Source organism: Triticum aestivum, chromosome 3A, assembly GCF_018294505.1.
Source record: "Triticum aestivum cultivar Chinese Spring chromosome 3A, IWGSC CS RefSeq v2.1, whole genome shotgun sequence".
In the NCBI taxonomy this organism is placed as follows: domain Eukaryota; kingdom Viridiplantae; phylum Streptophyta; class Magnoliopsida; order Poales; family Poaceae; genus Triticum; species Triticum aestivum.
Genome location: NC_057800.1, coordinates 113280003 through 113305276, shown reverse-complemented (window position 1 = coordinate 113305276; position 25274 = coordinate 113280003). Strand labels below are relative to the sequence as shown.

Sequence of the window (25274 nt, the reverse complement as noted above, 5' to 3'; positions counted from 1 at the left end):
TTTTGTGCAAATACTAAATCCTGAGATTATGGCAAGTAGACAATGAACTGCAGGCTCGTGTCTGCAGCAACCTATAAATTGGGGTGTTTTCTACTGCTTGTTCCATTGATCCATCAATCCATCCATCGTCCCCTTAGGAAATCAAGAGGTTGGAATCTTGCTGCTTGGTCGCGGCAGTCCCTGGAGGTGAGCAATCAGAGCGCCTCCGAAAAATCAGAATATAGAGGCTGATGTTCATGATAATGTTGACAACATTAGGTTGAGAATACTAATCCAAGATTTTGTATCAAAAAATGCTCATAGGATGGCACGCCTTGGCTAAAAGAGTAAAAGATGGACTTGTAGCTCAAAATTCTAAGATTTTCCTTTTTAAGTATGTATAGTTCCTTCAGAAATCTGTACTACCGCAGTGACTAACAAAAATAATGTTTTAATTACCTACTTGACTTTCTTATACATGGGGCCTAAATTGTGATTTCGCTCCGGGGCCTCAATTTCCGGGGTACGGCCCTGGTCAATTCTTGTATGTTTAAACATTCGGAATGTTGTGTCTGTAAAGGACTATGGTCACTTAAGACTCTCCAATGCCTCATGATCTTTTGTTGTTTGTATGTTTGTTCTTTTTAATAGTGAACCGCATGCAAAGGGCGCATGACACGAACGTATTTGGATGATTTCCTAAGCCAGTGACCTAACTCCTCATATCCTATAGTTTTGTAGCTATGCACGGGTATTGTGGTAGTACTGTAATCCACCACCAAGAGAGTGTAGTCACAATAAATTCAGCTATAATCATTAATAATGGATATTTGTTACCATGATGCGCCAATGCCCCACCTGCAGTCACTTGGGTGATTCTGTTCACAGTGGTGTTCCTGGTCACTTGGGTGGGTGTTGGGGGAGGGGGGGGGGGTAAACTTAGCCTCGTGGAATGTTGGTAAGAGGTATACCTGGCCATGGGAAGCCTGGCCCGGCCGGCCCGGCCCGACGCTGCTCCCGGGCCGGGCTCGGGCCTAGATTTTGAGCCTGATGGCCGGGCCGGGCCTGGGCTTGTCATTTTTGTGATTTCCTGAAGGGCCCGGCCTGAGGCCCGAGGCCTGCCGGGCTTTTACGTGTTCGGGCCAAGCTCGGGCCTAAAAACCAGGCTCGATGGCCGGGCCGGGCCTGGGCCTGGGTTTTTTGCCTCGGGCTTGGCTAGGCCCGGCCCGGCCCGATGTTTGGCCAGGCATAGTAAGAGGTGCCAAACTGTAGCAATACAAACAACTTGTCTTGGAATTTAAACTGCTAGATTGTCCATATGTTCACTTCTTGGATCATGGGGGACAGTCCCTTACCTTTGCCCCTAAACAATGGTGTCACAAGAAGCAGCGGCCAAAGAAGCCAAACATAGAAGAAGGTGTCTAGAGCATAGGAGTCTAATGTTGAGATTGGCATGGCTCTATGCAGCAAAGTGGAGACCATGCCTACCATAAGTATTGTCAATGTTGGTTCAAATATTGCGATGATGGCAGCAACAGTAAATCATGGACAATGGTGGCCTTGCTTTTCTTTTTTACCTTTTGAGGAAAGGTTGGTACAGTTGTGGCCTCATGATGGTTAGAGGAGGTTGGCGAAGCATCAGATCTAGGATTGTATGGTTGAAGTATATGTGAATTACCCAACCTTCTCCATCAGTTTGGACTTTTGGTTCAACTGGCTGGTGCTTGAAACTTAATATGCTATTAGAGCCAAAAGTCTTGGGTTCAAGTCTCGACTTTCACATCTAAATAAAAAAATATTGCTTGCCCTCTTTCTGTCCTTTTTTAGGCCTTATCACGCCACACCTAAGAGGGGGTGTCGAAGTATATGTAAATTACCTAACCTTCTCCATCCATTCAAACTTATGATTCTACTGGTTGGTGCATGGAACTTAATATGTATGGCATAGAGCTGGAGAATGACATGCTGATCTTGTTATAACTGCCCTATGTTATGCTGTGAATGGACAAGAGAAGCATGGGAGGTTAAATCAGAGGTCCAGTGGAAAGGGGATGTCATTTCCGTGAGTTGAAAGTAGTGTCTGACAATGATGTGCTAGGTGGGAACACATGCTATTAGATTGGCAAACAATAGTAGTGAAGAGTCCTTGGTATTTCTCTTGTGAGATGTGTGTCATGGAGGTAGTATATTGGTGACATAGGGTTAGGTTTTAGGACCTCTCTCTTAACACATGTTAAGAATTGAGGGCAATAACTAGTATACAATTGGAAATTTGCAACTGATACCTTGATCCAAAATAGTTAATCCCCCAGTCCCAAAATATAAGGCCTATCATGATTTGTTAAGACAAGGTCTTGACCAATAATTACTCCATTCGTACGTGATATGTGTGATGCAAAGTCACAATCATAAGTACTTCTGCATGCGAATTCTAATGAGATCAATTTTATACCATAAATTCTATGTTTATGGAGTAATTGTTGTTCGAAGCCTTATCTTAATGAATCAAAGTACACCATATTTGGGGCAAGGGGTATATTGGTGACAATTGTTACCCTAATTTATTGGTGACACATATAACACTAATTTATCGGGCAGTGGCATGGAAATGGAAGGGTAAGTACGTACCTTTCTCATGAAAAGACAACTTAGACTTGCAAATACACTCATCTACGTGTTTAATGTGCGGGACAGTCAAGTACTCCCTCCGTTCCAAAATAGATGACCCAACTTTATACTAAAATTAGTATAAAGTTGAGTCATCTATTTTGGAACGGAGGGAGTATATTCTTATGATTTCTACTTTTGCTCGTTGCCTCTGTTACTTGCACTGGGAATATGGTATCTTCCATGTTTGGAAAATTGGCTCACTGATGTTGTGAGCACGTGCATACTGGAAAACACAGCGCAATATATGGTTGAAAAGTAAGACTTGTTTTCACCTGCCAAATGAGACACCAGTGCTATTTTTTTTGTTAGCAAAATCTTTTGGTATTGTAAAGTGCTTCCCTTAGGTTTCTAGCAGCTAACTTGAGGTTGGTTGCATGATCTTTCTTGACTGATGTCTGTTTATTTAGTTTACAAGGATGGAGGAAAAGATGAGAAAAAGAAAGAAGAGAAAATAAATTGGGAAAACAAGAACTGCGCTTCAGGCGTGAAATGCTACTTTGTTCGCACAGAGTCTGGATGGAATATGGATGAACCTTACATACTCTCTGGCAAGACAATCAATCAGGCTCGCAAACTATTCATGCACATACATACCGCTCCCACCTTGGCAAAATACATGGCCAGGTTTGTTCTTCTAACGTTATTGAGTAGTAGCAGTCTATTGATGTTGTTTTGTTGTTAAATGAATGATACATTGTTGCTACCATGTGGGAGTATTCTTAGAAACAAGCAAAAAGAGGCATATTTCAGAAGGCTAAAGTTCCATTTAATTGGAAGATAAGCTTGTATATGGGAAATCCCAGTACCTAGGTTTTCTGTTCCCTTGTCCCCATGCTGCTGCTGTTGAACTATTTAAAACCCTCTAAACAGACAAAACCCTGATTTTTTATGATAATTTGCTGTCCCCATGGCTGTTGCTGTAGTCTCTCTGTTTAAAACTTGCGTTCTTCCATTGGATGTTGCAGGTTTGCTTTGATACTATCGAAAACTATCACAATGGAGGTTAATTTATCAGCGGTTCATGTTATACAGCTTGATGATAAACCTTGCAGCGTAAGTCTCTCGTTCCACTGTATTTGATCTTGCTTCTGAAATGTAAACTTATCTCAATGTGATATTTCAGGATGAAAATGGGGGAATTGTTCAACGAGATGGGGAACTCCTGATCCATACTGATGGAACTGGCCTAATATCTGAAGATTTGGCTGAGAAATGCCCAACAATTATGTACAAGGGAAAACTTTTGAAGTCACAAGTTTGTGCACTTTCCCTTTATGCCTTACACCTTTATATTACTTGTCGCTCAAATGGATGTATCTAGACATATTTCAGTGCTAGATACATCCATTTGAGCGACTACTAATATGGATTGGAGGGAGTAGAATTTATGAACCTTAGTTATAATATATTTTACTTATGTAGAATATTTTTGGCTCCTCTGATGTTTATTGTTTTGTGAATGATGAAGCAAACTTGAATTATGGTTTACTAGATCACTGTGTGGTGTATGCATACCAAAAAACTTGGATAAACAAGATTCCTTACTGTTGCTAAATAATACACCATGATGGCAGAACTACATTTAAACTGGCTCAGGTGGTTAAATAATAAATAGACATTTTTTTATCTTCAGGGCATTGGTTAGATTGCAGTCTGGGGTATTAAACCATTAATCTCCCCAAGATTCAGGGGGTTAAATAGAAGGGACATTTCAGCATGCAACTTTTCTGCTTTCAGATTGTTCATATCACTGCACTATTCCTTTTGGGTTCCTTTGAAATTAGATTGCATTTGAAAACACGAATATTGTAAAGGTTTATGCATATGGTTACTGTTACCATATTCACTTAATTTTTTTTCCAAGAATTCCATTAGATCAACTGCTACTAGTAATTTCACTGATCATTCCTTATTTTTCAAAGAATTCCATTAGATCAACTGCTACTAGTAATTTCTATATCTGTCATTCATGTACAAAACAATTACTGCTGCATTTCCTCTATAAATGTCCCCCCTCGTGGAATTCACGCTCTTCAGACTTCAGCAAGGATTGCTATTGGCAGTATTTTATTCTAACACTTCTAGCAAACCTCTTATTGCTTCATTATGCCTTGTTCAGGATGTTCAGGCTTGTGATGATACACTTATGACATCTCCCCATGCGAAGAAACAACGGCCTATTGCCAGTAAACCTGTATTGTGTTAACCATGTTCTGATATACTGCATTATGAATGTGTTATGATTTAACTAATATATTTGTTGTTTCTTGTCTGTTCTTCTCTAGCCTCTTCTTATTCAGTTCCGGATGTTCTATAAAGGATCATCTGTTAAGGGAACTGCATTAATTGACAGAAGGGTATGGACTAAGAGTTTCAGACATTGTACCACTTCAAATTCAAACTACTAGTCTTATTATTGGTTGCCTTCTTTTTAGCAAATTTGGGCGGGGGCAAGTGTGCATCTTCTTTTGATCGTTATATGGTCTTAGTTTTGTTATGGGTCTGAAATTCAGTTTGTTGGAGAATGAGCAACTAACTTTCACAGGGGGCCAAAGGCCAATACATGTACATGTATGGTAAAGTGCAGGAAGCCCCTTATACAATGGGGATATACAGAAAAGGGGACTATACACATCTACCCCCCCCCCCCCCCTCAAACTCATGGTGGATCAACAACATTGAGTTTGGAGAGAAAGAACCCATGCTGCCCTCGAGTCTGTGCCTTTGTGAAGAAGTCCGCCAACTATAACTCAGAGGGCACATAGTGAAGAGCGAGAATATGATCCTGCACAGCAGCACGCACAAAGGAGGCATCCACACCGATGTGCTTGGTGAGCTCATGCTTCACCGGGTCACGCGCAATACTGATAGCACCTGTACTGTCTGACAATAAGGGAGTCGGTGTAGTAGCAGACACACCAAAGTCCTCAAGTAACCATCGCAACTAGGTACCTCAGCCATCAACATAGCCATCGCTCGCAACTCAGCCTCTGTGCTCGAGCGAGAAACTGCAGTCTGTTTCTTTGTCTTCCAGGCAGTGAGAGAGCTGCCAAGAAAGACACAATAAGCAGACAACGAGCGTCGATCAGAAGGATCACCAGCCCACGTAGCATTAGAGTAGGCCTGGAGCTGGAGCGGGGAAAGAAAAGGCGGTGAGAGATCGTGCCACGAAGATATCGTAGAACATGGAGGAGGTGACTAGTGGACAGAGGTGGGGGCTGAAACGAACTGACTGGGAATGTGGACAGGATAGGATATGTCAGGATGAGTGACAACTAGATAGACAAGGCTCCTAACAAGGTGGCGATAGCGAGTGGGATCAGGAAGAGGATCACCATCAGAAGCACGAAGCTGAATATTGAGCTCCATAGGAGTCACAACAGTGCGCTCATCGCCAAGAGCGGCTCGAGCAAGAAGACCCTGTATATATTTTTCCTGGGAGATGAAGAAGCCATCAAAGGTCGAAGAAACCTCAATCCCAAGTAAATAGTGAAGTGGACCAAGATCAGACATTAGGACTGGTCGCGAAGGCAGGCCTTAACAAAGGCAATGTAGTCAGAGTCGTCGCCGGTGATGATCATGTCATCTACATATAGAAGGAGAAGAGTCCGACCACGAGGAAATGTGTGAACAAACAAGGCGGGATCATGATCACTGGGCGAGAAGCCAGCGGCAGTCACGACAGAGGCGAACCGCTCGAACCAGGTGCGAGGGGCCTGTTTAAGACCACAGAGAGAGCGCCGAAGTCGACAGACCATACCATCAGGAACAGAGTACCCTGGTGGTGGCTGCATATAAACCTCCTCACACAACTCACCATTGAGAAAGGCGTTCTGAACGTCAAGCTGAGACACAGACCAATGACGAACAGAAGCCACAACAAGGAGAGTGCGGACAGTGGTCATGTGGGCCACATGAGCGAATGTCTCATCATAATCGCGTCTCTGCTCCTGCTGAAAGCCACGTGCCACAAGACGAGCTTTGTGACACTCAAGAGAACCATCGGAGCGAGTCTTAATCGTATAGACCCACTTGCACGTGATGGGACGAACATCGGAAGGGAAACCAGATCCCACGTGCCAGTGCGCTCAAGGGCAGCAATCTCCTCGGCCATCGCAAGCTGGCATTCAGGCCGAGTCATGGCAACCCGATAGGAAGGGGGCTCAGCAACAGCAGAGAGACCGTACCGGTCAGGAGAATAGCGATCAGGTAGGGGGCAAGGCCGAGCACAAAGGTTATGAACCGGTGGAGGTGTGAAAGGAGGCGCTCTGGAAGTGGAAGGTGAGTCAGTAGAATCATCCTCGATACGAAGGCGCGAGGGTAGTGGAGAGGAAAAGGAGAGAGAGGCCGACATACTGGAGAGGATGGTGGAGAGGTGGATGATGAGGGTGGGGAGGAGGATGGAGGGGAAGGTGGTGTCGATGGTGTATGAGGAAGAGAGACATGCTAGAGGAAGGGGGGAGACATGAGGCACATAGGAAGGTGTATCGGGAAGGAGAAGGAAAGAAATATCGTCCACAAAAAAGCTCGAGGAGAAAGGACATGGGTAGTAAGAACGAGACTCATCGAAAGTCACATCACGCGAAATGCGCAGCCGACGACCAACAGGATCCCAACATCTATAGCCCTTGTGCTCATCACTGTAGCCAAGAAAAACACACTCAATCGACTGAGCAGTCAATTTGGTGAGTTCTCGTGGGGCAAGAAGAACATAGCACACACACATCCAGACATATGGAGAGCTGAGTAGTCAGGAGAATGACCAGTGAGACGCTCCATAGGAATACCACCCTGCAAGGCAGCCGATGGCTGAATGTTGATGAGATAGGTGGATGCGAAAACGGCCTCAGCCCAAAAGTGGGGTGGAAGAGAGGCGGCGATCGTCAGCACACGAGCCGTCTCAAGCAGATGATGATGCTTACTTTCCGCAACGCCATTCTGAGCATGGGCACCAGGACATGAGAACTGGGCAAGAGTACCTGGTTTCGCAAGAAAACCACGCAACATCTAGGAGATATACTCTCCAGTGGAGTCAACATGAAAAGTACGAATAGGCGTGGAAAACTGGGTTTGAACCATGGCAGAAAATCGCTTGTATATAGAGAGAACCTTGCTACGAGGTTTCATAAAGTAGAGCCAAGTGTAGCAAGAGAAATCATCAATAAACAGAACATAGTAGCGATGACCACCTTTCAAATCAAAGGGAGCATGACCCCAAACATCAAAATGAACTAAGTCAAAAGGACGCCGAGATACCAACTCACTGGTAGACTAAGGTAACTGGGCCTGTTTGCCAAGTCTACAACCATCACAATGTAAAGAAACATCTCTAGAGATAGACCCTAAGACGCCCTAACGCACTAACGATGACAAGCGGGAGCCACAAATGTGACCAAGTCGATGATGCCACTGCTGGAAGGACGCGGAAGAGGAGGCAGCAAGAGCATGAGAATTGGCAGAAGTGGTGGCAGCGGAAGGAACACGAAGCCAGTCAACCTCCCAAAGGCCCTCTGACTCACAGCGCCGAGGGCTAGCACCAACCAGAGCGTTGGTGCGACGATCCTGAACAGAGCAAGAGTCGACATCAAGAATGACACGACAACTAGAATCAATAAGATGGGTAGCGGAAAAGAGATTCATGGTAAGACGGGGAACATGAGAAACACTAGGAACAAAAAAAGACGGAGTAGAAAGAGTGCCACGACTAGCAACAGGAAGGGGTGTGCCATTGGCAGTGAGAACATTAATAGGAGAATCAAGAGGTCGAAGAGAAGATACCGCGGAAGAATCAAAAGACATATGAAAAGAAGCTGCAGAATCCAGAACCCACGAAGATGTACCTGACTGTGTAGGTGCCGGCGGTGATGGAGCAGTGGAAGCTGTCACAGCGGCAGTGGAACCCGTCGATGAAGAACCGGAGGAAGCTAGTATGTGCTTGAGCCGCACAATGTCCTAGTCAGTGAGTGACGGAGTCGAGGAAGACGCATGAGTCCCATTGGAAGAAGAGCGCCTCTGGTCTCGCTGCTTCTGGCGACAATCAGACTTTGGTGTCACGGCACGACCGGTCCTTCTCTGCATAAGGAGGGCACCCCCCTGAAGGTATGGGCAGGAGCGGTGGAGCAGTGAGGCGAGCAGACGACAGAGGAGCTTGAGCAGCCAGCACAGAGGGAACCACAAGCAACCCAGCAAAACGAAGATGGGTCTCCTCAGCACGAAGCTCAGCAAGCACCTCCAAGATAGGAACACGACCATGAGCAAGCAAGTGAGCACGTCGAGGCTCAAACTCGGAACGGAGGCGAGATAAGGACTCATGAACGCGCTGAAACTCCAAGTGGGACCGCATAGTTTGGCAGCAATGGCAAGCACCACAAACAACTGTCCGGAGAGAGTCAAGCTGGCGCCAGATGTCAGAGCTCTGTGTGTAGAACTCATCAACAAAAGAGTCACCCTGCTGAAGAGCATGCTCCTGACGCACCACAGATAAGTAGAGAGCATCACAAGAGGGCTGATAGCGCTGACAGAGATAAGACCACATCGCTGCAACGGTGCCGAGGCCCATAAACTCCAAAGCAAACTGAGGGAGGACACTCGCAGTGCAATCAGCAGCAACTCGAGCATCATCATTGCACCACTGAGTATAAGCAGACAGATCATCTTGGTAGACAAAAAGAGCATCTGAATAAGCTGATACCTGCTGATGATAAGCATCAACAGCAGCATCATCGAGAGCCTTGGCTGCATCCTGATCAGCCTGAGAAGCATCAGCAGCAAGAACAAGCGGCACCGGCGGGGTAGGAGCCACGGGGGCAATAGGGCATGGCGGACAGGGGACCTCGCCAGAGAGAACGCTCCACAGGGAAAGACCGCACATATGCATACGCATGAAACCCACAAACTCAACATAGTTGGTGCCATCGAAGATCACCGAGCACCGAGGAACAGCCACATAGCCCGAAGAAGACGTGATGAGCTCTTTGTTTTTATATTTTTTGAAGTCAACTGTCACAGGAGGCTGGATCTGGATCGGGCAGAGGCATGCTCGAGGCCAAAACGCGAGCGGGGAGCCGTGGATCCGGCCGGACAGGGGTGGCGGCGGCCAGACGAGGAGGGGGCAGCCGGATGAGGGGTGGGGGCAGCCGAACAGGGGCGGTGACGGCCGAAGTAGAGAGGAGGGCATCGGGGGCGGATCCAGGCAGAGCATGGGTGGCGGCCGGGCGGCGGATCAGGGTGAGGCCGAACAAGAGACGACCGGCGGCGGGCAGATCCGGGCAGGGGGCGGCCGGAGACAATGCAGACTAGGGACGGGGCCTAGCGGTGGCGGCGGCGGCTGGGGTGGAGCACGCACGGAGTTGCATCGTGCGGGAGAGAGGCTAACTTGGCCACTGATACCATGTTGGAGAATGAGCAACTAACTTTCACAGGGGGCCAAAGGCCAATACATGTACATGCATGGTAAAGTGCAGGAAGCCCCTTATACAATGGGGATATACAGAAAAAGGGACTATGCACATCTAACACAGTTTAGTTGTACACTTTTGTGAGCTCTGAGTATAATTTCAAGAAATGCAGCAGTTAGCTGTTTTCTTCATGTAGGATAGACAGATTGGAGAAGCTATTACCACCTTTTATATCAGTTTACTGATATCAGCACAATTTCTTTGGTTCATGTTGATTTTCTCAGTGGCGTAGTTACATAAGTTACATAGCACGTGTTGGTCATTCTTAATTTGTCTTTCTCCAATATACTCATTTGCTATACACTTTTGAAGTTTACATAGCACGTGCTCTTATTATCTTATCTTGTCCAAACTTTGGGCACTTTCTAAAGAAAAACTTTATTTTCTGTTGCAGCTTCCTCCTGGAACTATTCTTATACGGCCATCAATGATAAAAATAAAATCTGATCCAAAATTGTGTGGTGTACAGTCCGTTAACTCTTGGGAACTGATAAAAATGAAAGCTGATCCAAAATCATATTGTGTCCAGTCCGTCAACTCTTTGGAAATAGTGACAACGAGGTATGCCACGAACCTTTGAGCTGCACTGTTATATATTTTAGGTATTAAGTACATACTTAGTTACACGTCTGAATACTATGGATTGCTATGTCTGTGCATGTTGTTGGAACTTTAAAGCCTCCTAGAAGTATTTATTTAATCCTTTTTCTCGAGAAAACGCAAAAGACCTTTGCGTTTCGTTGCATTGAAAAGATAGAATTTTGTTACAACCCTCCAAGTTCAGGTAAGAACAGGAAAAATTAGTGTACATCCCAGGTGGTTGGCAAGATGACCCGCAGGCCACGGACACCAGCTTGTGCCCATTGCCCTACTTCATCCTTGATCTTAGAGACCAGGGCATGGACGAGAGGCTGGCACCGTCGAATATGCACTTGTTGTGCTGCTGCTGCTTCCAGATCATCCATGACGTCAGGAGGGCAATGGAGGCGAAACCCTTGCGCATCTGTGTAGGCGTGGAGCCACCAGTCCATGAGGGTATCTTCCTGGTTTGGGCCTGTGTTGGTCATCCTGAGCCAAGCTAGGACCTCATGCCAAGTCTGTTTGGCGAAAGGGCACGCCAGGAGTAAGTGACGCATTATCTCAGGAGCCTGGTCGCACAGCAGGCATAGCGATCAGCAGTCCAGCACCTATCAAGGTTGGCCAGCCAGTGGAAAAGTTTCACACGTGGCGGCGCCCAACTCTTCCAAAAGAAGTAAGTTGTGGATCCCTGGAATGTGGCGGGTGCCAGAGGCCGTCCACTTCCAAACAAGCTGGTCAGGGGCATCCGAGAGCAAGAAGTGTTCGATCGCCTGCCAGACTTGCACGTATTGGCCAATTTCGTTAATGCCAACGGTCCCATGAATGTCTCGTGCCCAGCTATGGCCCTGTATACCTTCAATCCTTATCGGTGGCATTACAGATTATGCACAATAGTCATGTCTCATGTGAACTTATTTTGTTGCAGTTCACTGTGATTTTGTGTGGCTATGCTTCATTTCTCTTGTCCCAAGTCATTTCTCAAATTCCAGTTGAAACAAATCCCTCCTAGGTTTAGTTTCTCCTTTGTATCAGTCCTACAAAATAACTGCCAAAAATTGTATGTGGTGGCAACAGGGAAAAGTCTTTTTAATTTTTAGAGGAATAAAAAAATCTGAACCTCCGGAGTTTCTCATTTTCGGCAAAAAAGAAAACATTCTAAGAGTTTGCACTGTACTCGATCCTTTTCAAAGGAAAGCACATATTCCAAAAATAGAATGTTCTTGGTTGACTTGTTATTCTGAATTTATTTTATAATTTCACTACTAAACTCCTTCCTTTTTTGCTTGGTTTGGAACGTTCATGAAACCCACTGGCAAGTCCGGTAAACAGCAGATTGAGTTTACCCGGAGTGGGGTGTTGATATCGAACTTAGTTTTGGTTCCTTAGAAGCTCTGTCCCACAAACCTTTCAAACCACCACACTTGTTCTTCATTTTTCACACCTATACAAATAAAAAATATACTCCCTCTGTTCCAGAGTATAGTGCACATAAGTTTTTGGCATATTCCATACTGTAGTGCGTAATAGCAGCCGCAACCGATTTTGGACGAAAATAGCCTTGCCTTATCCCCTTCCTCCCGCAGCAGTATCACGATGATTGAGGACCACCGCGGCTGGAACGACGCATCTCCCTCGCCGCCCTCTTCCTCCCCACAACCTCTGGGCGGACAGCGGTGCTCCAGTGAGCTCTGGATCAACCTCCTCTCCTCTGTGCCGACGAGATCCAGGAGATAGCGATGACGAGGTGGTCAAAAGCGTGATGTATGGACACCCATGACCCATGGACGTCGGTCAGAGCGCACCATCGCCCGCCTGTGAGAGTGAGCCACTCCGAGCACTCCGCCATTCGCCCATCCACCTTGCATGGGTGCCAATCGACTTCCTCAAGCACCGGCTGCCTCTTTCTCGGTCTTCTCCTCCAACACCGGTGAGCAGCTCCCCGCTGGGTTCAAGGTCGATGCCAACGAGGCTGGGCGATCCTTGGACATGGAGCGGCAGCACGCCGGCGCCAACTTCATATGCAGTAGCGGCAGCGGCTCACAGGTGGCAGAGGCGCCTTCCACGCCCATGGCCGATGGCTCCGCATCAGCCATGGCCGGCGTCTCCACGTCCAGCACGTCCATGGTGGCGCTGCCGCGTTCTTGGCTGCACCTCCGCTTCCCTGGCCGGATTTGCTTGCTGGTCGTGGACGCTTGCGTCATGTGAAACAGAGAAGGCCGGAGTACAGCATACTACTACTTCTTGCACGTGGGCTGGGGACTTTCTCGTCCAAAATTTAGCGCCAGCACATACATTGGTACCTGGTCTAGAAACTATGCGCACTACAATCTGGAATGGAGGGAGTACATGTTAATATCAGGAAAAAGAAAGCAACCGGTTTTTCCTTTGACGGTTAAACATGCTGTTTAGTTCTTTTAGCTATGACTAAGATTACTTGCTTTTGCTCGATAGTTTAAACTTTTTGATGAGTTCATTTGTGCATGAAATTTGATGTGGTAGCATTTGGCAACTCATGGTGTAAGACTTCGGTGGGTATTGGTTAAGTGGGGAGGTAAGAGCATATTAAAGTGTGAGCAGGAGTGCCTACCTTTCTGCAACAGATTAAGCCATGTGAATTAGGACATGTTGATTGTGCTTGGTTCACAAGAGGTGTAATATTTTTTTTTTGTTTCCTCAGCGCTAAACCGAAAAGGACATTAACATCGAAGCTCTTGATTGCACTACTTCGCTATGGAGGAGTTAAAGAAGAGTTCTTTATGGAGCTTCTAGAAAATGCAATTGAAGGGGCTAAGACCGCTCATTGTGATTATGAAGACGCACTAAACAGTTAGTGGCATATTTTCCATGCACTACGTTTTATGAATTGCCACATATGTGCTTCTTTCTGCTCTTATCTTACTGTTAGACTATGATAGTCTGCCATTTACATTCACCTGCTTGCATTTGATACAAACCTCTTTTTGATCTGGTCCTTGCAGTTGCATTTGTCTATGCGGACATGGAGGATTCGATATCAGCACGAATGATTTTGTCTGGAATTCCACTAGAAGATGCATATTTGCAATCCAGGCTGGCTATCATGGCTCAACAAGAAAGAAAGGGAATCAAGCAAGGAAAGCTACCAATCAGTGATTGCTTTTATTTGATGGGTACAACAGATCCTACAGGGAAACTCAAAGCCAATGAAGTTTGTGTGATCCTGTAAGTGGCAGACATACTCTTTTGGATCTGCATGCCTTTCGAATTCTGTTATGTGTATATTCCCTTGATCCATGATTTTACTGGTCACACCATGAGTTTCTGAAGACACAGCTATTTTATTGATATTTAATGTTTATGAAGAAACCTCGGATAGGGAAACTCTTGGGACTGCACATGCCTTTTTTTAGTAGAAGTGTGCCCACACGACGTGAGGCTCTCACACCTCTGCTATTTTGTTAGCGTGTATATTGTACTCACAAGTCACAAGGATATGCGTATTCTTGTGTGCGGACTATAAAGTATTTTTAATTACAGTTCTAGAAGTGTGTGTGTTAGTTGACCTAACTGTGCTTCTGGTTGAAAAGAAGAGCTGTTAACCACTGATAATAATCATAATATGCTTTCATTATGACTTAATTCTTTGATAGAACTGATTATAAGATCATAACCATATGTGGGTATTTGGGGCTTCAACCTGTTGTTTTGAGGGAGTATTTTAATGTCATTATTCCTTTCGGTTGGTCAGATATAGACTGACCTGACGTTATATATAGTCTAAAGGGGGATTGAGATTTAATTTGTATGACTATTTGTAATTAGAAAAGTCTGTAGATATTTTGGATTCCTAAAAGGTTTTGATATCATGGAAAACATTACAAACTTCCATTCTGTAGGTGGCCTTAGGGTCCTTAAAACATCGATCGTTGTGCAGCCATTATTTATTGGAGTACTGCTGATGTGTGAAAGCAGTTCCTTTTTTTCTGCATCAAGATTCAAGAATTTTGTGTTCTCTCAAATAAAAAACAGTTCTTTTCCTCTCTCCTTTTTCTGGTTTTTACTTACTTTATATGCTTTTATTAAACAGTGAGAATGGACCATATTGTGGAAATGTGCTTGTCTATAAACATCCTGGGTTACATTTTGGTGATATACATGTCTTGACATCAAGATATATCAAGGATATACAAGACGCAGTAGGATATTCAAGATATGCTATACTTTTCCCTACCTCTGGCCCACGATCTTTGGCCGATGAGATGGCCAATAGTGATTTTGATGGGGACATGTATTGGGTCTCAATAAATGAACAGGTCAGTTCATTGCTAATTGACATTTTATTTTGAATCTTCATTGGAAAACATTATCTTCCATGGCCCGTTTCAGACCTCAATAACCAAAGTGGCCCTTCTTTTTGCAAGGAAAAATGCCACATTGCTCATTACCCTTAAAATATTAACTATGTTAGCTTCTTCATTTTTGACTTCAGTCATTCATGTCCTAGCATTACTACTAATCGCTTATCCTAGTTGAGCCTTTGGCAGTTTCTGAACTATATATAGGTTTTCTAATACATGCTTTATTACCACACTGGCTACTATAGATTCATCAAGTCATGTGTATCATTGCAGTAGTGATGAAGCATTAGAAAATGGTTTTGGTATTGTAGCAATAACACATTATGCCTTTTAACCACTCAATGTATTGTCCTGCTTTGATTGTAAATATGCCATTTTCAGTTATTAAAGCAGTTCAAGCCTTCTAAACCATGGGAATGGGGCCAAGTAAATAAACCAGTACAGGCCGAGAAAAAGTGTCTTCTGGATTTAGACGAACCCCTACTCGAGAGGAGTTTGTTTCATGAATTCTTAAAAGCAAGATTTGCACGCAGGTATTCATATCAAGTTGATTTATTACTTTTCTGATTTATGCTGATAATCATTACAAATTCACAAGTGTCCGTCTTTAAAACAGCACTTCAGAATGTATGTGTCACTAGGATACGATTTTCTTCTGATGATGAGTTTTGCAGCAAGAATCTTATTTAGAGGACAAATTTCTTGTTACGCTGCTTGTGCATGAGACCGGGGATTGGCATATGTGTTACGCGTGGCTTGTGCATTTTGATAGGTGAAAAATGTAATATAGCCATCATTCAAACGAATTAATTCACATGTAGCTGTCTTTCTTCATTCCACCCGGGAAATGCTTCATACATGTTATCAGTCTCAACTGGAGCAGACCCTATCTGTTGGGTTTATTGTTTCCTTTTACTCATTTGGTTAGCGTAAATCTTGAGTGAAAATTCCCTTATCTCTCATGTTACTGTTTCACAATACTCCATCGTAGAAGATAAATAGGATTTGCATTTTATTAAAATGGGATATTCAGTGTTGCATCGAAAGTCATCTTCTACTGCTCATTTGAGATCGCGATACAACAACAACAACAACAACAAAGCCTTTAGTCCCAAACAAGTTGGGGTAGGCTAGAGGTGAAACCCATAAGATCTCGCAACTAACTCATGGCTTTGGCACATGGATAGCAAGCTTCCACGAACCCCTGTCCATAGCTAGCTCTTTGGTGATACTCCAATCCTTCAGGTCTCTCTTAACGGACTCCTCCCATGTCAAATTCGGTCTACCCCGCCCTCTCTTGACATTCTCAGCACGCTTTAGCCGTCCGCTATGCACTGGAGCTTCTGGAGGCCTGCGCTGAATATGCCCAAACCATCTCAGACGATGTTGGACAAGCTTCTCTTAAATTCGTGCTACCCCAACTCTATCTCGTATATCATCATTCCGGACTCGATCCTTCCTCGTCTGGCCACACATCCATCTCAACATACACATCTCCGCCACACGTAACTGTTGAATATGTCGTCTTTTAGTCGGCCAACACTCAGCGCCATACAACATTGCGGGTCGAACCGCCATCCTGTAGAACTTGCCTTTTAGCTTTTGTGGCACTCTCTTGTCACAGAGAATGCCAGAAGCTTGGCGCTACTTCATCCATCCGGCTTTGATTCGATGGTTCACATCTTCATCAATACCCCCATCCTCCTGCAGTATTGACCTCAAATACCGAAAGGTGTCCTTCTGAGGTACCACCTGGCCATCAAGGCTAACCTCCTCCTCCTCACACCTAGTAGTACTGAAACCGCACATCATGTACTCGATTTTAGTTCTACTAAGCCTAAACCCTTTCAATTCCAAGGTTTGTCTCCATAACTCTAACTTCGTATTTACCCCCGTCCGACTATCGTCAACTAGCACCACATCATCCGCAAAGAGCATACACCATGGGATATCTCCTTGTATATCCCTTGTGACCTCATCCATCACCAATGCAAAAAGATAAGGGCTCAAAGCTGACCCCTGATGTAGCCCTATCTTAATCGGGAAGTCATCAGTGTCGACATCACTTGTTCGAACACTTGTCACAACGTTATCGTACATGTCCTTGATGAGGGTAATGTACTTTGCTGGGACTTTGTGTTTCTCCAAGGCCCACCACATGACATTCCGCGGTATCTTATCATAGGCCTTCTCCAAGTCAATGAACACCATATGCAAGTCCTTCTTTTGCTCCCTATATCTCTCCATAAGTTGTCGTACCAAGAAAATGGCTTCCATGGTCGACCTCCCAGGCATGAAACCAAACTGATTTTTGGTCACGCTTGCCATTCTTCTTAAGCGGTGCTCAATGACTCTCCCATAGCTTCATTGTATGGCTCATCAGCTTAATTCCACGGTAATTAGTACAACTCTGAACATCCCCCTTGTTCTTGAAGATTGGTACTAATATACTCCGTCTTCATTCTTCTGGCATTTTGTTTGCCCCAAAAATGAGGTTGAAAAGCTTGGTTAGCCATACTATCGCTATGTCCCCGAGACCTTTCCACACCTTGCCTCCTTTCATCCTTTTTAAAGCCTCCTTGACCTCAGACTCCTGGATTCGCCGCACAAAATGCATGCTGGTCTCATCAAAGGAGTCGTCCAGTTCAATGGTAGAACTCTCATTCTTCCCATTGAACAGCTTGTCGAAGTACTCCCGCCATCTATGCTTAATCTTCTCGTCCTTCACCAAGAGTTGGCCTGCTCCGTCGTTGATGCATTTGACTTGGCCAATATCCCTCGTCTTCCTCTCTCGGATCTTGGCCATCTTATAGATGTCCCTTTCGCCTTCCTTCGTGCCTAACCGTTGGTAGAGGTCCTCATATGCCCAACCCCTTGCTTCACCAACAGCTCGCTTTGCGGCCTTCTTCGCCATCTTGTACTTCTCTATGTTGTCTACACTCCTATCCAGGTATAGGCGTCTGAAGCAATCTTTCTTCTCTTTAATCGCCTTCTGGACATCATCATTCCACCACCAGGTATCCTTATCTTCGCTTCTCCTTCCCCTGGACACTCCAAACTCCTCCGAGGCCACCTTACGAGTGCAAGTCGCCATCTTCATCCACAGATTGTCCGCATCCCCTCCTTCCTCCCAAGGGCCCTCCTTAATGACCCTCTCCTTGAACGCCTGTGCTACCTCCCCCTTGAGCTTCCAGCACTTCGTTCTAGTGACTTTGGCACGCTTATCCCGCTGGACACAAAGCCGAAAGTGGAAGTCAGCAACCACTAGCTTACGCCGGGGTACAACACTCTCTCCAGGTATCACCTTACTGTCTAGGCACGCACGCCTATCTTCTCTTCTCGAGAGGATGAAATCAATCTGGCTAGAGTGTTGGCACTACTAAAACTCACCAGATGTGATTCTCTCTTTCTAAAGAGGGTGTTAGCTACAATCATGTTGTTGGCTAGAGCAAAGCTTAAGACATCTTCTCCTTCTTGATTCCTGATGCCATAACCAAAGCCCCCATGCGCCCCTTCAAAACCTGTGTTAGATGTACCCACGTGGCCATTGAGGTCTCCTCCTATGAAGAGCTTCTCACCAATCGGTACACTCCTAACCATGTCTTCCAGGCCTTCCCAGAACTCCCTCTTGGTGTTCTCATTGTGGCCTACTTGCGGGGCATACGCGCTGATAACATTGAGAACCAAGTCCTCAACTACCAGCTTGACCAGGATAATTCGGTCCCCACGTCTCTTGACGTCTACCACTCCATACTTGAGGCTCTTGTTGATCAAGATGCCTACGTCATTTCTGTTTGCAGCCGTCCCCGTGTACCACAACTTGAAGCCGGTATCCTCCACCTCCTTCGCCTTCTGTCCTCTCCATTTGGTTTCTTGGACGCAAAGGATATCAACCCCTCTCCTCCCCGCTGCATCAACTAGCTCCCGAAGCTTCCCTGTCAGAGACCCTACGTTCCAGCTACCTAAGTGATCCTCCTAGGCTCGGCTAGCTTCCTTACCCTTCGCACTCATCGAGTCAAATGCGAAGACCCTTGCTCATTTTCCACTACATCTGGGCGCCGATGTAGCACGCCTCTAAGGATGCGACGACCCGATCCTCGCTCACATGCCACCGTATCCGGATCAAGATACGGCGCGCCACCTGGGGGGTGACGGCCCGGCCCTTGCCATTTTCCACCAACCCGGGTTCCGATGTGGCGCGTCATTTGAGCTCGCGATAAATAGCAAAATCCAAAAATATTGAAAAAGTTCTAACTTTTTTGTGGCAAACTTTGATAATGTTTTCTGCGCCTGCAAAATTTCATCATGAAATGACATTCGTAGGAGTTGTGGCAAAAAAAAGTGCCCCAAAATGCTTTTGAAAATTACACTTTTGGAGCATTGGTTTTTTTTGCCATGACTTCCACGAATGTCATTCCATGATGAAATTTGGTGAGCACTGAAAACTTTTGTCAATGTTTGCCGCAAAACAATTTCAGTTTTCTTTTTGTTTTTTTCCTGGTTTTACTGTTCACTTGAGCTCACCAGACCGTGTTGTATGCCCTATTTATTACTGCTTGTTGAGTTTTCACATGGTTTTATTTGTTTCCGGCTTTTACCTGTTAATGTTTTCAACTAGAAAAATAAAGCATGGATCCATGTAGTTCTTGGATTCCTGCTGTCAGCGGCTATCTGCTAAACTATCAATATACAACCTTTTGTAATATTGTATGATCTAACTCTTGTTTGGAATTTTCCTACTTTCAGTAATGCGCTTGGCACAGCAGCTGATAGTTGGTTAGTATATATGGACCGACTGTTAACAGATGGTGTTGATGAAGATGAAAGTAATGTACTAGAAAAAAAGATAAAGAAGTTGGTTGATCTTTATTATTTGGCCCTGGACGCTCCAAAGGCCGGGACCAAGGTTAATTCCATTCTTGAGTTTACGCATTCTGTAGTTTCAAATGCTTTTATGCACTATACTATATAGCTCCATGTGCATCACCTTTCCATATTATTGTTTATTATCATATTTAGAATTTAACTGCTAGATGTCCAGATATCATCCGTTTAACTAACATCTAATAGAAGCGAACTGAATGAACTGTTCTCTTATAAAAGATAGACCACCTTGCCTAATTAATTAGGTGTATTGTAGTATCCAGCATGGTTAAGTACTCCCTCCGTCTCATAATATAAGAGTGTTTTTGACACTACACTAGTGTAAAAAGGCTCTTATATTATGGGACGGAGGGAGTATTTTCTTAAATCGGACTTCAAATTCAATATGCACTAGAAGTAAGAAAAGGAATAGGTTGTCTGATGAATGGTGGCAGTTATCCTTTTATTTTCTTCTTTCATTTTGCTTTACCATCTGTCAGATTTTTCACATTTTTGTTAGTGCTGACACAGAATGATTTTGAAATTTTACATAGTTAGAGTAAATTGCTAGAATGTTTTGTCAGAATAGTTACATGTTAATTTGGTTCTTAAATTAAACACAGCTGCATAACCTGTATATATTTCCCCTCCCTGCTCTCTCTTAGTTTTCTCTCTCCTCCCCTGCTCTCTCCTGTATATATTTCCCTCTCATGTACATATTTTCCTATTAATATATTTACTGTCAGGCCCTCCCCTACAGTTTTCGCTAAAAAGAAAGAGGTTGATCAGTACCTTGTGTTGGTTACTTGTTTGATACTAGCTCCGTTCCTAAAGATAAGACATTTTGGCAGTTTAATTTAAACTGCCAAAACGTCTTACATTTAAGAATAGAAGGTGTAAAAGTTGACCACATGCAAAGCATTTATACTAAACAGTTTTAAGCCTTTTTCTAATCATCCTCCTTCCCTCAACAGATCAATGTCCCTGCTGAGCTGACACCAAAAAAGTATCCGCACTACATGGATCGAAAGGAAAGCTACCATTCAACATCCATACTAGGAAAAATTTATGACGAAGCAGAAAAAAAGCAATCTGAGAAAGTTGAACCAGTCGGTAAGTTGCTACTTCATTTAGCTCTTTCTTGTTGCGTTTTCACTTCTATTTTTATTTAGCCAGTTTTTTTTACATTACTACAGTATGTAACTTCAATCGCTAGAGCTTTTTTTTTTGTGTGTGTGTGTGGGGGGGGGGGGGGGGTCATGATATGAGATCTTCATTACCGAGGTGGCATCCCAGATGCTGTCAGATGGGGAGAGCGGGTGGCTGCGATGTGAAAACAGCGCTGTAGCTGGAGCAGCACGGAGGAGGCCAGATAGCGTGGCCAAGCTCCGCCGCGCGCTGCTGCCGTCGAACTCGACACACACGAGCTCCTATGAGGAAGAAGACATAGACGCAGGAACGTATAGCGGAGCGAGGGGAAGCTCCAGGACAAGGCTTTCAAGGCGAGGAGGAGGTGTTGGACGCACAGTCGAAGAATTGCAGCGCTGTTGGCATGAACTGAGCTCCGGCTGCGCTCTCGGCATACAGGAGGAGAGAGGGGCTGCCGCTGACGAGAGGGCCCCACTGGTCAAATACCACTTTGACCTTGTTCACATCAGCAAACACCTGAGCAAACCCACCTAACACGATTTCTGAACGGTATTGGATAGATCAGGGGGTTAAGAGAGCAGAAAGAATGGTCACAGGGGGTTATGTGAACCATCCATCCTGTTCAGGGCAGTAAAATGGATGTTTTCTCAAGAAGAAATATAGTGACTGCAATATGGCAAGACCAGCGTCTATCCTTTTTGTTCCGATGGCATGCAGCTCCTGATTTTGTTGTTAGCTGTTCGGTCAGATGACATTTTAGGTATAATCTCTTGTTTGTGTTTTGGTCTTGTTATAATCAGAGATATTGTTGGACCCGTGTTTCACGGAGAGAGCAGCATCTTCAGGATACAAGTACCTGAACCTCTGGGCAGGCCGCTATCAGGAGTACTTGAGCGAGAGTGGGCCACTGATTGACAATCAGGACAAGGAAGAAACAGACCTGAAGTTCAAAGAACTCTACCAAAAGTACAAATACGTAAGTTCCCCCAGTCTTCCCCTGAACGACAGCAGCATATAACCGAGGCTCCTACAAAAGCACTCTGAAACGGCTCGTTTTGCCTTGCAGATGCTCTACGATGCCGCTGAATTCGAGCAAACCCAGAGGAACCTCGACGAAGTGTTCGACGAGGCCTGCACGATCTACCAGATCGTCTACGAGAAAGCAGCGAGGTTCAAGAAGGCTGGGAGATGCGGCTTCGTGTGGAACGTGGCGGGCCGTGCGCTGTGCCGTTTCTACGCTCTCGAGGCCAAGGGCGACAAGGTGCTCGTCCCGTTGACGGTCGCTCGGAACCTCACGAAGAAGCGCCGTAGGTAGCAGCGACGTGACGGGCTGCTGTGACTTTGATCGACTCCGTGTTGTATAAAGTAGGCGTCTGTTGTGGCTCGTAATAACAGGTGTGGACGTTTCAAACCGATGGGTTGACTGCAGGCTGTATTTATTCGTACCTGCCTCAAGCTTGTGGTGTGTGTGTGTGCGCTCGAAGTGCGCGTTGTATTGCCACCAAGAATCCCACTTGTATTCAGAGATGGCATGTCATCTCCCTGTTCGTTGCGTATCCTCTGTGTAATCTTCTCAGAACCTTAACGTTAATGCAATGCAGTGTAGCCAGATACAATGTCACGCTGCAATCTGGTGTTGCTTGTTTCGGTTGCTCTAGAATTTTGTTTTTATGGACGATTGCTCTATTTTTTTACTTGGTGTTTGTAGTTTACAAAATCATGCCAGTGCTGTTGTACAAAAAGGTTGGGAAAATACTTTGAAAAAAGCAATTTCAAAGTGCGGTTTGAAAAAAAAGAAGCAATTTGATTGTATTGAGAGCGTGAGGCAAGTGTTTCATATCTGTAATAAATGTTAGCAACGTACTACTCCCTTCAATCCATATTAGAATGCAATTAGATATATCTTAGTGCTAGATACACCCGTTTAAGTGACAATTAATATGGATCGAAGGAAATAGCATATTTTACTTAGTATTCTTGAATAGCATATTTTACTTAGTATTCTTTCTGTCTTATGATGTAAGACGTTTTTTTACACCGAGGGGGTACTTTGTAGACGACCACGCATTATTCTGCGCCAGATGTCCGCATCAGAAGTACTCCAATTTTCCCACCTTTCGCTCAGACAAGACTGAAATCCCAGCATGCCTGCACTGCACTGCTCATCTATGAACGGATCACTGGAGATGGCGACCGACGAATCTATCGAAGAAGAGGAACACGAGTGAGGGAGAGATCCTGCGTGATCTGCCACAGATCTCCCGGGATCCTCACGGGATATCGCAGACGACCGATCGACGGAACGGGTCGCCGTGGCCATCTTGTTTTAGGGGTTAGGGCGCATGCACGCATGTGTTACGTGGACGTGGTGCACACATACAATGTGCAGCGAGTCAATTCAACGTGGTTACTTGTGGCTAGACAAGAAAGGAAGGAAGGGGATCCCAGTGTCGCCATAGGCATCTTTTACGGAGATTCACCTGACCTGAGCTGCCAGCGACCGGGAACACGCGACGTCCACAGAGCTAGATTCGCATCGAATTTGGCCAGGCTGACGAAAGGGACGTCTTCAGGCTTCATAGTGGATGCATGTTGCCTTCGTACCCCCCCCCCCCCCCCCCCCCAGCCGAAGTCATCAAAGATAAGCGGATATCGATTTTTCATTGATTCTAGGATCACTTTTTACATGGCAAAAAGATCCCTCAAGCAACTAAGAAACAACTACCCTAATCGATCTCATCGGAGGTGAGGTCGAGGAACCCATACCAAATAGTCTGGCCTCCTCATCATTGGCGGCCGGCGCGGATGTGGCGGACCTGATAACGGATGCCTCTTTGGTATGGAGCTCCACCGCGATTTTGGCGTAGCACACCTGCGACAGCTCCTCCATCATGAACGAGTGGTGCCAGCCATCGTGGCGACAGCCGACAGCCAAGGATGCGAACTACAAGGTGGTTGGGCGACGGCTCAGACGATGGGAGAAGGGGGGGGGGGGGGGTCGTTCGGAGGGGTAGGGTTTTGGGGCGTGGACGAACAACTTGAAATAGCCGAGGTACCTGGAGCGGCGATGGTTGAATGTGGGCAGCTAGATTAGGCTTCTCGGCTCTATCCGTTGTGAATGCCAGATAGGCGTACGGGTCGTCGGACGATTTTAATGTGGGTAGGCATCGGTCACATTTGCTTTGAATGCGCCGGACAATTTTAGGAGGCCAGAGAGGGTTTTTTGGTTGGTCTCTGGCGTCGGAGTCCAACGTGGCAGACGTGCGGACTGCCCTAGACCACCCCAATTTAGTGCAGGTTTGTGCGAGTTCGGTTGTCCGGACTGGTTTAGGCATTTTTCGTGATCATCGTTGAATAACTAAAAGTGCCCGGACCACATTTACGAGTGAATAGCTGATCCACCATGGAGTTTCCCTAAGACTACAATCGTCGTCCTGTTAAATCCATCTGGTGGAAATATATGTAGTCTCGGTCTACACTCTCAAGACTGTCCAGGATAATAGTAGTGCAACTGCAAGTACATGTCTTTAACATGACTGCAACTACAACTACATGTCTTTAACATGCCTGCAACTGCATGTCTTCGATATGGGTTGGAGAGGCGGGATGACACAATTGCGTGTTTGCCACTAGACATACAACTGCATGTGTTTGCCCCGACTGCAATTGTAGGCTCTCAACGTGAGTGCAACAAGGGTTGTTTGGGTGCAGAGGTTTGCGGAGTGGCATTTTGTCGAGGGATGGGTAGTTGCATATCCGCCATTACACATGCAACTGCAAATGTTGCTCTCGACTGGAACTGCCCACCCTCAACGTAACTGCAAACATGATAGTAAAAAGAAATGTAAAAGCCCAACCCAACCCACAGACAAAAGACTGAATCAATTCAGACAAAGTACAAGAAATAAAAACAAGCTAATAAGGATAAGATGGAAGAAATGAATAATGGGCACTATTGAAGTATAATGTCCAGCCCTCTTTCATAGATCGATCTTTTAATTGCATTAGTTAGAGCATGCACTTCTATAGACACAACACGGTCTTACCTAGATGAGCGTTAGAGTACCCATTTCACTTACTTTCTGGTTGACCACGCATTTTTCTACTCCATAGCATGCCCAAGTTTTTCCCACCTTTCGCTTAGACACAAGACTGAAATCCCAACACACCTGCACCGGCTGCTCATCTAATGACACGCACTGATCGACCAATCGCTTCCATCTTCAGTCGCATGCATCAT

At 45.4% G+C, this 25274-nt stretch overlaps 1 protein-coding gene across 2 annotated transcripts in view; it reads left to right on the top strand.

The window, feature by feature from the left end:
- The window catches only part of LOC123060582 (probable RNA-dependent RNA polymerase 3), a 28781-nt gene extending 6126 nt beyond the window's left edge, over positions 1-22655 (top strand). For both annotated transcript variants that reach the window (XM_044483354.1, XM_044483353.1), the window contains exons 6-19: positions 3057-3273; positions 3615-3702; positions 3773-3904; positions 4769-4843; positions 4935-5006; positions 10501-10667; positions 13363-13511; positions 13664-13886; positions 14752-14977; positions 15404-15555; positions 19769-19928; positions 20860-20998; positions 21835-22010; positions 22101-22655. In XM_044483354.1, coding sequence (XP_044339289.1) covers positions 3057-3273; positions 3615-3702; positions 3773-3904; positions 4769-4843; positions 4935-5006; positions 10501-10667; positions 13363-13511; positions 13664-13886; positions 14752-14977; positions 15404-15555; positions 19769-19928; positions 20860-20998; positions 21835-22010; positions 22101-22349 — 2225 coding nt within the window. In that variant the 3' untranslated portion in view covers positions 22350-22655. The remainder of the gene's footprint in view (positions 1-3056; positions 3274-3614; positions 3703-3772; positions 3905-4768; positions 4844-4934; positions 5007-10500; positions 10668-13362; positions 13512-13663; positions 13887-14751; positions 14978-15403; positions 15556-19768; positions 19929-20859; positions 20999-21834; positions 22011-22100) is intronic.
- Positions 22656-25274: the final 2619 nt, after the last annotated feature.